Raw genomic sequence first — 16,623 nt, 5'->3', positions numbered from 1 at the left:
ACACAATTGGTTTTTCCTCAGCAGCCTTGGAGGGAGGAGTGTCATCTCTTGGAAGCTGTTTTTCTTACAAAAATTCTGGCGTTTATTCCATTTGTAGTAACATAGGCTTAGTCACTTGTATGACATATGAGATCTAGCAGGATCATATTAAGGAGATGCTAGTGGGCATTTATATTAAACATTTACTAGGTATCTTTGCACAGAGCATTGTGCTATCTTCTTGGAGTACAAAGATGGAATATGACTTGATCCCTGTCCTCAGGAACTTAGGTCAGTAGAGGCAAGACGCCGAAACAATCATTTCAACATAATGTAATAAGGACATTGAGAGAGGTATATGTTTATTTATATGGGAATATGAAGAAAGCCATTAATCCAGCTTGGAGAGGGAGATTGTCAGGAAAGATATCCTGGAGGAGGTTACACGTGAACTGGGTCTTAAAGGATGAGTAGCGGTTAGCCAGAAAAGAAAAGAACATGCCCTGGAATATATGGACGGAACCCTAGAGGTGACAGCATGCCATGTCAGAAGAACCAAATTACAGGTGTGACCCTTAACATATGTGGATTTAAATGTAAGGTTTACGTTATTCCCAAGGAATCCATTGTACAAGTTTTCTTTTCTCATTTTGCTGAGACATGTGGTAGGATCTTCAGCCACAGAACTCTAGTGAACAGACTCCATCAGAATTTGCATTTCAGTGAGCATGTCTTCTACTCATTTTCACATGTGTGGTATCACCCATGAGATGATTTTAAAACTTTGTTCTTCATAAAAAGTGGGCCTGAAGAATGCGGAGTGTAGAAAAGCATGTGGGGCCTAAGTGTTCTTTGTATACAAAGGAAGCTTGAGAAACTAGACTGTCGTGTCAGATTTAGAAGTGGCCAGGATTATCATCATGAGTATTATTTGTATTTTTAAAACTTTTTAAAATTCAGCAATAAAACATTTTATTGCTTTTTATTTTTTTTATTTATTGCTTTTTTATTGCATATAACCAGAGTTCTGTATAAAAATATGAAAAAGTGATCTGTAGAACTTACAGGAAATACTCCATTCTGTCCAAGGATTATTTATCAAGTGAGAAAAAGCCTTTGTGACAAGTAAAAAGGTCTGTTTTTAAGACTGTATGTCAAATCTTGATTTTTAGCTCCAAAGTAAAAATGGAATGAGTAGAGGAAAAGCTTGCTGGTTATGGGCTAGTGGAACTTAGTTCATTTTTCTTTTCTGCTACTCCCACTTGAGATTTCTCTTCATTCCACCGCAGACTAAACATCAGTCTGAATTACACATAAGAGAATTGCTCAACAGAGTTGCGCTTACTGTGAGAGGGGAACGGCATGTCATTTCTACAGTGAGACACTGGAAATAGATGAAAAGTCCTCCCATAATGAATATATACTTTGTGCGCAAAGTGCTAATAGACTGTGGGATTTCTTTTCTTTTTGTTAAGAGTAAGGTGTTGGGACGATGGAGTATTATGCCTCCATCAGAAAGGAAGAATATCCAACTTTTGTAGCAACATGGACGGGACTGGAAGAGATTATGCTGAGTGAAATAAGTCAAGCAGAGAAAGTCAAGTATCATATGGTTTCACTTATTTGTGGAGCATAACAAAAAACATGGAAGACATGGGGAGATGGAGAGGAGAAGGGAGTTGAGAGAAATTGGAAGGGGAGATGAACCACAAGAGACTATGGACTCTGAAAAACAACCAGAGGGTTTTGAAGGGGCGGGGGGTGGGAGGTTGGGGAAGCAGGTGGTGGGTAATAGAGAGGGCACGTACTGCATGGAGCACTGGGTGTGGTGCAAAAACAATGAATACTGTTACACTGAAAATGAACAAATTTAAAAAAAAAAAAAAGAGTAAGGTGTTGGGGATGTTGGCAAAGGCAAGCCTCAAGGAGATGATGGTACAAAATTCAAAGGCAGAGCTGTGTAACTTCCAAGGCAGTACTCTTTCCTCTGTTGTACCTTCTCAATACAACCTGCCTGGCAGAAAAAGAGAACTTTATATAACGGACGAGAGCATCTTTTATCATTGATTAGAAGATAGATTTCTGGGGGCACCTGGGTGGCTCAGTGGGTTAAGCCTCTGCCTTCAGCTCAGGTCATGATCTCAGGGTCCTGGGGTTGAGCCCTGCATCAGGCTCTCTGCTCAGCAGGGAGCCTGCTTCCCTCTCTCTCTGCCTGCCTCTCTGCCTACTTGTGATCTCTGTCTGTCAAATAAGTAAATTTAAAAAAAAGAAGAAGAAGAAGAAAAAGATTTCTGTGCCGTTCTTAAGACCAGCATTATGAATCTCTAGGGATTACAATATGTATTGGCTTTGGGGGGGTGGTCTGCCCAAAATCAAACATTCTATCCTTTTGCCTCCACTAAGTGCACTTGAATTAAGCCACACACTCCAGTTTTGGTTCAAAACCATGGCCGCATATCTGTGAGGTAGAAATTCTGGAAGAACAGTGGACCTGGGTCTGCAGGTGCCTAAGTATCAATTTGCAAAAGCTGCTGCACAACCCATTCAATGAAATTGGCCTTGGTAAAGATCCACCTTCAGAAAAACCAAAATAGTCCAGATTCTGTTTGTTTTCAGACACTTTCCCCACTTTCCACCTCCTTCTTCTTTTACCTTAAAATGCCTTCTTCATTTTCTCAGAAGTGATGTGAATTATTTAGTATAAATAAATAGTGCAGAGATTTCCTGAAAGAGAGCCGATACTCTATAAAGCATAGATAAAATGATTTCATTCCACTAAGTAGACAGGACTGGGCTGTTGGCATTTATTGAAGATAGTGATGTCAAGTCAGGGATTTCTGAATCTCTTCTCCTTACAAATATGTACTTGGATTTTGAGTAATGAACCAAGTAAGGAATAGAAAAAGGGTGACTTCTTGAACATTCACCATGTTTGGCAGGCATAATCTGATTTAACATATGTTTAATAACATTTTTTCAAATAATCTCATGAGAAAATGATAACCCCATTTTAGAGATAAGAAAACTTCGGCTCAAGGAAATAAGAAGGTGGCCCAAAGACACCTAAACTAGTAAGGTGGCAAAGCGAGGTCTGAGCCCAGGTCCTACTCCTGTCACTGCTCTTTCCGCTTTTCTTGATATGATTGTTCTCAAAGCTGGGTGCTCCCATGTTCTGACACTTTCATACACTCAGAAAGTAAATAAGATGCATTTGCAAATGAAAATTGCAAGCCATTATAAAACTTTGTGAAATGTTCTCAAGATGGTTCTACTCTGCTCCTGATTAATTGGTGTTTTGAGGCACTGCTGTTTAAATTTTCTCTTGGGTTTTTTTCTGATCAATTAATTCAGATCTGTTAACAGATAATTTAAGCCTGGAAAATTGATTCTTTTTTTTTTTAAGGTTTTATTTTTAAGTAATCTCTATACCCAACATGGATCTTGAACCCACAACCCCAAGGTCAATAGTGGCATGCTCTACCGACTGAACCAGCCAGGCACCCTCTGGCAAATGAATTCTTAATAGGAAAAGACAAAGTACAGGCAAAGCACCTTGTGTGCTTGTTATAGCAACAGCTAGATAACGAACTGTGGCTCTGACCAGACCCCTAGCTGTGGAGCACATTGCATAGCTTACAATAAATAGTCACAGTATTTTTACCTGGGTTTTGGGCCTCTCTTTTTCTATACAAATTATTTCTATCCCCAGCCATGAGTGGCTGGGACTTGCTCTACTGGGGGGTATGATCACTCATGAAAGCCCTCAGGCTATGATCACATGAAGCCTTGTTGAGTAGGTGATATTGCTGCTGCTGTTGTTGTCAAATTGCCCTGTGATAAAGGTAGTAGGAAGTACCTCACAGTTGATTTGTAAATTAGTGATAACAACGTCCGTTCATAAGGTTGTTGTGAGCTTTGGAAGATTAGCTAGCTGGCTAGTCAGCTGCCTAGCCACAAGACCAACAGTCAAGAAAGTTGACTAAAAAAGAGGAAGGAAGGAGACTATTAATATTTTTACTGTAATGTTGAATTAATTATTCCCATTATTCCTTTGGTTCAGACTCTGTCCCCCATAATCATGGGAAGACACTATATTCTAGAATCTTTTAATATTTGAACTTTTAAAAAGAATCACCTAGAATGGTACAAAAATAATAGCCAGTATTAACTGCTTACTCTGTGCCCAGGACTATTTTTTTAATGTTTTTATGTTTATTATTTCATCTTCAAAACAATCTTCTGAAATAGATAGGCATTAGTATTATCTCCATTTTACAGTTGATGAAATGGATGCAGAAGTTAATTAACTTGCCCAACCAGGGTCACATGACCAGTAAGTAGCAAAACTAGACTTGAACCCAAGCAGGTTCATGCCAGATCCCGTGCTTCATTACTATACTAAATGTAGCCATATTCAGTAATTTTGTTTTTCTGATTTGTGCCTTTTCTTGTATGTTTAAGAAAATCCTCCCCGCTGTATTTTCCAATACTGCCTTCCAAAAGTTGTAAAATTTGCTTTTAACATCTACAGTTCAGTTACCTGTCTGGAATGAGGGTAGAAATCTCATTTTATTTTGTTATATATAGATAGCCTGATATGCCAGCAAAGACTTTTGAAAAAGAGAACCACTTTTCATTTGGTGCATGTATAACTCACGGCTAAATATTCTTATCTCTGAGGGCTTTTGTTCATAGCTCAGAAGATACCCAGAGGGTATTCACAACCCCTGTGCTATAATTCTGTAGTTCAATATATCTTTTTCTTGCCACCTCTCTTCCTCTTCCTCTCCCCTTTTATTTCTTCTCCCTGCCTCTCACAACTTCCGCCTCTTCTCTCTCCTTCCTTTTTAAGGATAGTGCTTGCCAAAATCTGGAAGAGTCACTGAGTAATCAAGTGATTCATGGTTTCAGGTGTTAAACTACCCTCCTGTTGAAGCTGTGGGTTAGTTTTCTTTGGAGGCTGAGAACAGTGGGTTCTTTCAGATGTACTCTTGCAGGGATATTGATGACTCTAAGTGGGAGTCATATACTGGTAGGATATAGTGTGGCCCCAAAGAGCCTAGGTAGGACAGAAGTCAGATTAAAGATAATCTGGTTTACTTCTTCGGTCACTGTGTAGGGAAATAAGATCAGAACTAAACTGTCATCATTTGTAAAAAATTACATAGAAATTTTGTTGTTCTTTTTTCAAATTTAGAAATATTATAAAACTCTGATTCTAGTACCAAAGCTATATTTTCACCAATATGATCCATATTTATGTTCCCTGAGTAATAAACTTGATTTCTGTATCTGCACTTCTTTAGACAATAGACTACTTGTAAGGTGATACTCAAATTAATAGCAAAGAACCTAAGAAAACGAGATAATACATGAACTTGTAGTCTTGAATCAGTAATACTTTGTATTTGCTTTCCTTTCCTGTGGTAGATTTTGAGCTGTTAACTGAGTACCCAATCAGGGTACATAATATACCCTGAATTACATATTGTAGTTGTGGGATCTGATCTATTACATACTGTAATTGTGGGATCTGAAATCCCATTCAGAAAGAAAATCACACAGTGGGAACCCTGTACAACTTAAGAGAGTTGACTGTAAGGCACTGAAGAAAGTGGGTTTCCGGGAGCTCCTTTTTCAACTCTTGGCAACGTGGTTTTCTGGAACTCTGTCTTATTCTCCTTTCTGCTGCTTTCCCTCTGGCCCTTTCACTGCTTATTAGCTTGTACCTAAAATTAATGGGGCAGATGGAGGAAGTTTTACAAAATAATTATTGTGCTAGTCCCTAAACTATTCTGGACATTTTTTTATTAGTGGAATGAACATAATGTCATTTTGCTCTTCGTTTCAGTTTTAAATTATCTTTTGATTTTATTTAAATGTACATTATTTCTCATTTGTTCATCTGAAAAGGAAATAATATGTTTTTATTCACATCAGTAGTAATACATTAATTCCAGTAATGAACTTTCCACTAATGAACTAATATTTTTGGACTTAGAGATCACCATAATTCCTGCTCAGATGGGAAACTGAGGAGATAAAGCCAAGATGAAAAAAAGACTGACAAGTTAATTACCAGTATTTCATGAATATTTCAGATTTGGTGTATTATCACAAAAATGTAATTCACACTTCTAAAATATGAGGGTTACCTATATACAGTTCTTTCTATCAGATTGCTGCTGGCTGTAGAGTTTGGAATGAGGACCAAATAAAGGGATACGATCTTAATTTCCAAGATGGTAAATTTATAATTTGACACTCATACTGGGCATTTTTATTACCCTGAGATGGGTTGTTCTTTTTTCTTTTCTTTTCTTTTTTTTTTTTTTTTTTGGTAAGATTTTATTTATTTATTTGAGAGAGAGTAGGGCAGGGGCAGAAGGAGAGAAAGCAGACTCTGTGCTGAGCAGGGAGCCTGATGTGGGGCTCAGTCCCAGGAACCTGGGATCATGACCTGAGCCGAAGGCAGACAGACAGATGCTTAACCAGCTGAGCCACCCAGATGCCCCGAGATGGTTCTTTTATTATTTATTTCTGCTACTGCTTAGTATAGAGCAGTTTCTACAGACTTTTTGCATGAGCCCTACTCCAGTTCATGACAAGCCAAACCTGAGGGTTTTTCTCTCCTGAGTTAGGGAAACCTGACCTCTCTCTAGCTTTCGCTAATGGCTTTGAAATAGGATAGTTTCAGTTTTCACATATGAGGAGCTTGTCTTTTTCTTCATCTTCTTCAAATGGTTGCTCACCCATATGAAGGATAGTCATTGTGTTTTGCAGTCCCTTGTCTCATTAAAAAAAAATACTGAATAGAACTCACAGAAGCTGAGCTCCAGAAGGCCTGAACTTATTTGCTGACTTGATTAACTTCTTACTTCTTACTGTCTCTCCCCTTGAGTATTCACTTTTCTCGCCTAGGTGTATCATAGTTACTTGTGACCTGGTATATTAACCCTTAAGAGTATACCACATTCAACCTTGGCACTTGGAGCAGTACCTTCTCATTCTTACCTTCACCTGGCTCCAGCTACCAGTTGAGTGTCCCTATTAGAGAATAATCCCATTACCCTTGACATACTTTGGGTAAAAAGACACTGTGATAAAAATTGGATTTTTATATCTAGCCAGTAAACTAACCTATTCTCACCAGCATTTTGGATGACCATAATCTGAGAGCATGGATTGGAATTATAGCAATGTCTGAATACTAAAATGATTTTCATGTAATTGAACTGAAATGCAGATGTACCTTGTTTCACAAAAGTGTGTGTGAAGAATGTTTGTGAATGAAGTCATGTTGTAAACCCATTAGCGGGGGCACCTGGGTGGCTCAGTCAGTTAAGCGTCTGCCTTCAGCTCAGGCCCTGATCGGGATCAAGCCCCAAGTGGGGCTTCCTGCTCAGTAAGGAGTCTGCTACTCCCTCTCTGTCTGCTTTTCCCCTGCTTGTGTTCACTCTCTCACTCTCTCTTTCTCTCTCAAATAAATAAAATCTTTTTAAAAAAATAGAAACAACTAAGGGAGCTTTGTTATTTAAAGAAATACTGTAATAAATTTTCTAACAAAGGAAGAATGCCCCCAGTTTACATCTTGTGCAGATCTTTTTTCATATGTCTGTTTTGTGTAAGGTAAAGTATACTTGTATAAGGACAGTATCCAAAAGGGAGATGGGGGGCTTGTATAGGATGGGAGGAATTAGGTCAGCTATTGATGTGGAGGTCTGAGAGTAGATAAATTTTCAATATATTTGGCCTATCGATTATGGAGAGGTAGTCTTCTTGGGCTCCTTCTAACATTCACTTCTCATTTGTACACTAGATCGAGCGGTTGGAAGTAAGCAGCCTCGCCCAGACTTCCAGTGCAGTAGCCTCCAGCACCGATGGCAGCATCCACACAGACTCTGTGGATGGAACACCAGACCCTCAGCGCACAAAGGCTGCGATTGCTCACCTGCAGCAGAAAATCCTGAAGCTCACAGAACAGATCAAGATTGCACAAACAGCCAGGGACGACAACGTTGCTGAGTACTTAAAGCTTGCCAACAGTGCAGACAAGCAGCAGGCTGCCCGCATCAAGCAGGTCTTTGAGAAGAAGAACCAGAAATCTGCCCAAACCATCCTCCAGCTACAAAAGAAGCTTGAGCACTACCACAGAAAGCTCCGAGAGGTGGAGCAGAATGGGATTCCCCGGCAGCCGAAGGATGTCTTCAGGGACATGCACCAGGGTCTGAAGGATGTGGGAGCAAAGGTGACTGGCTTCAGCGAAGGTGTGGTGGACAGTGTCAAAGGTGGACTTTCTAGCTTCTCCCAGGCGACCCATTCTGCAGCAGGGGCTGTAGTCTCAAAACCCAGAGAGATTGCCTCACTAATTCGGAATAAATTTGGCAGTGCAGACAATATCCCTAACCTGAAGGACTCTTTAGAGGAAGGGCAAGTGGATGATGGGGGAAAGGGTTTGGGGGTGATTTCAAACTTTCAGTCAAGCCCAAAATATGGTAGTGAGGAAGACTGTTCTAGTGCCACTTCAGGCTCAGTGGGAGCCAACAGCACCACTGGAGGCATTGCTGTAGGAGCGTCCAGCTCCAAAACAAACACCCTGGACATGCAGAGCTCAGGATTTGATGCACTACTACATGAGATCCAGGAGATCCGGGAAACACAGGCCAGACTAGAGGAATCCTTTGAGACTCTCAAGGAACATTATCAGAGAGACTATTCATTAATAATGCAGGCCTTACAAGAGGAGCGATATAGGTAAGTTATATGGAATTAAAATTCTGAATTATTTCTTTTGCAGTTCCCTTGCCTTTGGCTCTGGGGAGGTGGCTTTAAAAGCTCTGTGTAGAGTGTCTTTTTATAGCATCCAGAGCACTTTAGACATGTCATACGACACCTGCATAGTTCTATCACAGAGAGCAAAATAGAGGCACCGCAAAGTTAAATGACTCCTGGGATCATACACCAAGGAAGCACTGGGAGTCAGGGGATGACGATTACTGTAGCTCTCCAATCTTCCATTGCACTTTAGGACTTTGACATGAAGCCCAAGCTCTCTAAGGCATCCCACCTATTTATTTGTAATCACAGAACCACAAATCATTGCAACCTATAACTATACTACACTGACTTCAAAAGATCTATAACCTTCTGAACTCCAAGAAATCTAAGAAGAATCAAAGATTTAGCCTGGCTAAAAAGTAATGAGCACTGTAGGTATTTGACCTTAAGCACACTTATGTGGGCAATTGGTGTAGAGAGATTAGACTGAAAGTAGATCCAGATAAGCACATCTGTTACTTTGTTATAAATTGGCAAATGTTTGAATGGGCATGGACTTAAACATGAAATGTTTCAATAGTAGTTAAAGAATTCTCAAAGGGCTAACTGTTTTGAGTCATAATCTGTGCTAAAGGTAGAGAAGCTGGTCTTCTGTTTCATATTATATTCCATATTCATGTTAGTTGTTTTCTAAACACATGTTTTTTCCCCTTGTTTCTACTCCATGCAGAGAGAAAAAATATCCCCCACAGAGTACTCATTCAGATCCAAACTGTCAGCCAGACACGGGCCACCTCACTGATAGAGATTAAGGGCCAGCTTTACAGAAGCCACAGGTTAGGGCAGGCCTTGAAAGACCTGGGTTTGGTCCTATCCCAAATACTAATTCGTCAGAATCCTCACTACTTCTGTAATATCAAGGCTTGAACAGAAGGTCTCTTAAGGTCCGTTTCACCTCTTTAAAAAAAACAGTGATTTTTTTCTTAAGTTTGTTTTATGAGGTAATCTCAGGGCTTGAAATAAATTGTTCATGTGTATCCATTAACCTCTGAGAGAAGTGACAGTAGCGTGCTGTTTCCAGATGGTGAAAATAGTAGTAATTCAGCCCTGCCTCTTTATTCTTCTGTCATTCAATTCTAACGAGACTTAAAAGGAGAAGAAAAAGTGAGTGTGGGAGAGAGAAATGAAGTTCTAAAAGCAAACATATTACTATTTATTATATCAGTGTTCTGTATATTCTTTCATGTACTTAAAAGATAATATCTAAAGTTGTGAACAATCTAACAAATACTCAAATGGACTCTAAAAATAAAACACCTGATCTTTTGTAAAGCATGAAAGCTAACTGCCAGGTTCAAATACTAGTTCTGCCACTTGCTAACCTTGAAAACCTTCTAAAACTCTTGAAGTCTTGGTTTCCTCATCTATAACGTAGGAGTAGTAACAGTCCTTCCTAAAGTTATTGTGACAGCGAAATGGAACGATTTATGTAAAGCACATAGTTCAGTGCCTGCTCCTGTGACTGTTCAATTGATGTTAGGTAGCAGCTGCTACTGCTGCTATCAGAGGGGACCCCTCAACGTGGAGACCCAGGCCTCCCATAGTCAGGTGCTCAGAAAAAACAAAAAACAAACCAAAAACCCAACTGCCTGCTTTGACCCCTTTACTTTGAATGGATAGTTAAAAACATCCCAGTTTTTTAAATTCTTTCAGAGGTTAAAATTCATAGAGAGCTCATTATGTCTTCAAGTCAGATGTAGACCAATACGAGAAAATCAGAGAGGAAAAACGGGTCTCCCAAGGCCCACCTTTGTACCAATTTAAAATAATCCAGGACAGGACAGAACTTTTAGCTGGTAATTATCACCTCATTATAAGAATCAAGTCCAAACCACTTGTGAGGTCATGAGAAGTGCATTTCTTTCATTGCATTTTGGGTTCTCTGTAGTGAGTGAATGATTAGTTTTATGGAATAGAGAATAAAGAAAACTTAAGAATTTTCAAAAACAGAGGTAAAACTTGGAGAGCCAGGGAAGACATAGTATAATGTGTAATCTGACTTTTGTCGTATCACTTAAACTTCAGAATTATCTTTCCTTAAAGTGGAATCTTGAAGAAAGAAAGCCTTTAAAGGCACCAGAAATGTCACAGCTGCTTCACTCAGCTATTTTGTTGCACCAGTGTTTCCATGTATAGAGCAGTTAGAAATTTCTCCTCTGTTACATGTTTTTAACCAGTAAATATACTTAATTTTGTTAATCTCTGAACCATTTCATATAAGTTAAGTTTTCCCACACATTGAAGCTTATTCTTAAGCATCAAAAGTTTTCTTTTGCATTTTAAGCATTTTTAGAGAATGTCTTTACCTTTTTTTTTTTCTTAAGAATTTATTTATTTGACAGAGAGTGAAAGAAGGAGAGAGAGCACAAGCAGGGGGAGCAGCAGAGGGAGAGGGGGAAGCAGGCTCCCTGCTCAGCAGGGAGCCCGATGCAGGACTTGATCCCAGGACCCCGAGATCATGACCTGAGCTGAAGGCAGAGGCTTACCCCACTGAGCCACCCAGGCACCCCTACCTTCTTTTAATAGAGTAACACACTGAACCTTAACTTGATTGGAAATAGTATAGAACAGTGGTGTTCGAGCTCAGTGATGCTGTCAGGTAAGTGAGAGTGGTATGATGATGTGCCTGTGCAGTAAACAGTCCAAGACAGCTTGCTCTTTAAAGTTCTTTTGTCTGGTTTTTATAAAATTTATTGTTTTTCCTTTCCCTATCTCCACACTGTTACTGAGCTGCCTGTAACAGCCTCTCTTTACTAATTTCTATTTGAGCTCTGTTGTAGGTTTGGCTTTTTGTCTAAGAAGAAAGTAGGCTAGCTAGGGATGGACTTAAGGGATTCTTCTGTGACCTAGAACCAGTTGAAGCATACATGGCCACTCTAGATCCATTTCAGTTTATTTTCTTTGCTTTAGTTGATTTTACTGATATGTGAGTTGAAAGGAGGCAGGCTGTGTACAGTGTTGCTGCTTGTTATTTAAATGAGGTGGAGGAAAACACTACCACTCAGCGTTGATTTAACTCCTACGGTGTGCATAATGCTAGATACCTTACATCTATTTGCTAATCCTCACGGACTGTATTTTCCTCATTCTACAGGTAAGGAAATGATGGAGGCCCAGTGAGGTTTTATATTTTGCCAAAAGGTTACTTAGTAAGTGGTAAAGCCAGGAATAATGTGAATCCAAATCCAGCAGTTTTTTGTTTTGTTTTGTTTTTATTTCAGGACAGGGTTTTTCCCCCAGGCTCAACCCAGAAACCTGTTATGATCTAAAGACTATAGTCTAGCTGAAGTCTGTTTGATTGAAAGACTAGCCTATAGTCTAGCTTTAGGAACCATTAACTGCATCGAGTACTGGGCCATTTCCAGGTCAAAGTGTGTTTCGCTAAAAGCTGAATCACTGTTCCTAACGTATTTTATAAAATTCTGAATGCGAAAAAAAAAAAAATCTACAACTGCACAAACTCTGGAAGGTTTCCTACAGCTATGTAGGTAATAGGGGAAATCTACTAAGGAAACTTTCACTACCACCCTTATTTCCCGCTTTGCAGAGTCCCTTTTCAGTACTGTCACTCACTTAATGTCCTTCCTATTGCTCTCTACCCATGAGTAAGGCCAAGTTAAGATTTTTACCCAAGACCATCTACTTACTCTGAAGAAACATTCAGAAGCCTGTGGAGTACAGTCTCTCTCTTCACCCCCATAAACTGTGCCATGGCTGAGTAAGTCTTCAGCACCCACATGCATTCAGCCCAGGAAGCCGCTGTAACAGCTTGATTGTGAGCTCCACCTCAACCTTTGATCAGGAACTAGGTATTTAGTCTTTGAGTTGTTTGTTGGGTTCTCAGATATGAGTGAGAGCATGTATTTTGGGAAAGAAGGATGCAAGGTTTAGACAGTTTTTCTAGTGATGAGATTGTGCTGACTTGTGTAGGTAGTCTGTACATTCCATTAAAGTATTATCACAGGTTTATTAGTAGAACCTGTGTTCATGTAGTACTCCGGGGATAGAAGGGCCCTTCAATATCTAGTTTCATCTCATTGTACACGTGAGTACACCGAGGCCCAGAAAGATAAAGTGATTTTGCCAAGTCACACAGTAAAATTGTTAACATATATTTAATCTGCTAAAAACTGGAACACTGGTCCTGTTCCCATAGGATGTATAATATATTACTGAACTACCAGAGGAAAAAGTTGAGCTGTGGCAGAATGTATTGAAAATAGGAGAGAACTAGGAAAACATTTGTTGACAGTTTTACAGGTTCCTGTTGTAGTTTTTGCCTTCAGGGATCTGGCTGGGAGTCCTACTCCGTGGCTACCCGTGTGTGGCCGTGTCAGGTAGGCAGGCTAAAAACCCTCCACCTGGGGCGCCTGGGTGGCTCAGTGGATTAAGCTGCTGCCTTCGGCTCGGGTCATGATCTCGGGGTCCTGGGATCGGGCCCCGCATCGGGCTCTCTGCTCAGCGGGAGCCTGCTTCCTCCTCTCTCTCTGCCTGCCTCTCTGCCTACTTGTGATCTCTCTCTCTGTCAAATAAATAAATAAAATCTTTAAAAAAAAAAAAAAAAACCTCCACCTGATGAGCAGTGTGCCATTTTAAAAGCTTCTGTTTTAAGGGGATTACTGTCCTTTGGAAATCGGCTTCTGATACTGTTTGTATTAAGCCCAGGGATATTTTAAGTTGCCCTGAGTCGTAAGAGCAAACATATGGAAGAAGGCAGTCACCAGAGTAGCTGTCACATGCAGCACGCCTTAGGTAGCTAGGCTAACGCAGTTAGGTGCAGGCCATTGGAGTTTTAACTAAACAAATGATCAGTTCAATACTATTTTATTTTACCATCACTAGACGTTAGAAAAATATCAGGGCGCCTGGGTGGCTCAGTCGGTTAAACGACTGTCTTTGGCTCGGGTCATGATCCTGGAGTGCTGTGATCGAGTCCTGCTTTAGGCTCCCAGCTCTGTGGGGAGTCTGCTTCTCCCTCTGACCTTCTCCCCTCTCATGCTCGCTCTCTCTCTCTCAAATAAATAAATAAAATCTTAAAAAAAAAAAAAAAAGAAAAATATCACCAGAGACAGCTATTTTGGCCCCTTTATTCCAGGTATTAGACCTGTGTCAATTATAAGTTGATCTGAGAGTTTCCAGGGTATATGTAGACTAGGTTTGGACAATGAGTTTGAAATAGAAACTTGAGAATATTGGATCAAATTAGCTCCTATAGAGAAATAAAGCCCAATTGAGATACGTTCTTGGGAAAAGTTAAGACCTTCCATAAAAGAGATTTACAGATGTGCTCTTCCCAACTTAGCCACTGAAAAGTTAAAGGAGGAAGAATGGAAGGGAAGATGAGGAGAGGGAGAGAAAACTTATTCACTTCAGTAAGTGATAGAGGTTAGACAAACCTGCATTCACTTGCCAGCTCTTTTGTATGACTGTATGTAATTCCTCTGAGCCTCAGTTTCCTCTATAAAAACAAGATAATGATATATACTATACAGGGTTGTTGAGATTATTAAAGGAGATAATAATGTATGTGAAGCACCTAGTATGGTGTGTAGTGTGACAGGATATTGGAACTCTGTCATTACCCAAACCATAAGAGACTCAATCTCACAAAACAGACTGAGGGTTGCTGCGGGGAGGGGGGTATGGACATTGGGGAGGGTATGTGGTATGAGGGTATGTGCTACAGTGAGTGCTGTGAAGTGTGTAAGCCTGACGATTCACAGACCTGTATTCCTGGGGCAAATAATACATTATATGTTAATAAAAAAAATTTGAAAAAAGAAATCTGTCATTACCAAGTTTTCGGATTGCCTAGAAACCTCCCTGCCCCAGCTTTTATTTATTCCCTCCATGCTATAGGCATCTGCTGTTTCTTGTCTTTAAGGTAACGCACTGCCTACCCCGAACGTTTCAGGGACTGATTCTGTGCTTTTTCCTTTCCGACTACAGGTTAGTTCAGTGTTTCCTAGCCTCTTTTCAGGCTTCAACACAAATGAAGTAACAAAAGGTAAAGAGGGAACATCCACTTTCCCCAGTTCAGCCAGGAATATATTCAGGTTCCCACCACATGTCATACCCCTACGCCAGCTGTGTCTGTCCTAGTCAAACCCTGGCAGAAGTTACCTCAGGTCCCTGTTGGTGTTAGCCCTGGGATCTGGTTCTTCCTGTTTCTCTCATTACCCACTCTACAAGATTCTTCAGCCATCCTGTCCTACTGACCTATTGCCCAATTAGGGAAGCACACTTCCCTATCCCGGCTCTGAGAGATGGCTCCGAACTTTTGAGCCACACCCAAAGAGTGATGCGCTAGGTGAAACATTCCCAGCCTGACACTCATCCAGTTTCTCATTCATCAGGAATTTGACACAAAAGAGCCTTGGCTTATCTTCAACTAAGGTGACTACTGTGTTGACCCTCCAGTGGCTGAAACATTTTTATTAATTTACTTATTAATTGTTTACCTACAACAAAATCTAGATGTCTTTTTATATTTTGTAAATAGAGCACATTTTGCTTGGGGATGGGGGATGGATTTCACATGCCAAAATATGACATAACCTATACTGAAAAAAGATCTCACAGTCTTAAGGCTTTCTGTTCACTAATAGTTAAACTCAAACCGTATTCAAGTGTCTGAGTTTTCTTTGAGTTGTAACGATTTGGGAAGGACTTTTGAGTAAGAAATCTCCAAATGAGAGTATTAATCTTATAATCTTATATTCCTCTGTGATCCAGCTGGAGTCTCATGGAAAGCACGTGCCAAAATCATATACTTGTAGGACCAAGAATTGCCCCCCCCCACTTCATGTCCAGAGAGCTCTGATTAGCATCATATCAAGAGATTAAAATCCCTTAGAGTTCTTGATTTTAAAAAAACACATGTGGGGGCGCCTGGGTGGCTCAATGGGTTAAAGCCTCTGCCTTTGGCTCAGGTCATGATTCCAGGGTCCTGGGATCGAGCCTGGAGTCAGGCTCTCTGCTCAGCAGGGAGCCTGCTTCCCCCCCTCTCTCTCAGCCTGCCTCTCTGCCTACTTGTGATCTCTGTCAAATGAATAAATAAAATCTTTAAAAAAAAATTTTTTTCTAAATCACATGTGAAAGACTGTACACAGTCTTCCCCACCCCCACTCTTGATTTGATACTAATATTTAATGAGAGGACAGATGTGTTCTTTGAATTCCCTGGGTATTTTACTTCCCTATTTTAGGATTTAGGTAGGAAGTAAACACTAGCAAGTAAAGTAAAAGAGATTATAATATTAATAATGGGAGTAGTGGGAAGTCAATAGGAACTGGAGTAATGGGTATTTTCTTCCTTTTGTTGTTGTTTACATTTTGCATTTGATTAGGGGTATAGAAACAGTAAGTTTTTTTAAAAGCCAATAAGAAAAGAAATCTAGAAACAGGAAGCATGAACCAAGTATTTAGGATTCTCAGTACACGTCATTAACCTAGTAAGGGGAAGTTACTGCATCTTTCTCAGCCTCCCATTTCTTAATTAGAAATTGAAGTACCTCCCAGGGACAAGGATTAATGTAGAAATCTCATGAATCAGAGGCAGATGCCACACATAAAAAGGCATGGGGTGTGGGGGTGGGTGGTTATGGCTTTTGTTATTATTGGTGTTAGTGTTTTGGTACTTTGATGTTTACAGTAATTAACTAAATGTAGATTGAACCCTAAATTCCTCCCCCACATGCACTCCTCCACCCAAAATGACATTACATCATCTTTACCGGGCTCTTTGTGTTAGCCTGATTTCAGACCATAATTTCACATGTAGGTTATGTACACCACATAAAAATGA

General features: G+C 40.0%; 1 protein-coding gene across 5 annotated transcripts in view; it reads left to right on the top strand.

The window, feature by feature from the left end:
* The window catches only part of TMCC1 (transmembrane and coiled-coil domain family 1), a 258,137-nt gene that overhangs the window by 228,212 nt on the left and 13,302 nt on the right, over nucleotides 1-16,623 (top strand). For all 5 annotated transcript variants that reach the window (XM_045990860.1, XM_045990861.1, XM_045990859.1 and 2 more), the window contains one exon: nucleotides 7,799-8,733. In XM_045990860.1, the coding sequence (XP_045846816.1) occupies nucleotides 7,799-8,733 (935 nt within the window). The remainder of the gene's footprint in view (nucleotides 1-7,798; nucleotides 8,734-16,623) is intronic.

Source organism: Meles meles, chromosome 20 (genome assembly GCF_922984935.1).
Source record: "Meles meles chromosome 20, mMelMel3.1 paternal haplotype, whole genome shotgun sequence".
Lineage (NCBI taxonomy): Eukaryota > Metazoa > Chordata > Mammalia > Carnivora > Mustelidae > Meles > Meles meles.
This window is presented reverse-complemented; position numbering and strand designations above follow the sequence as displayed.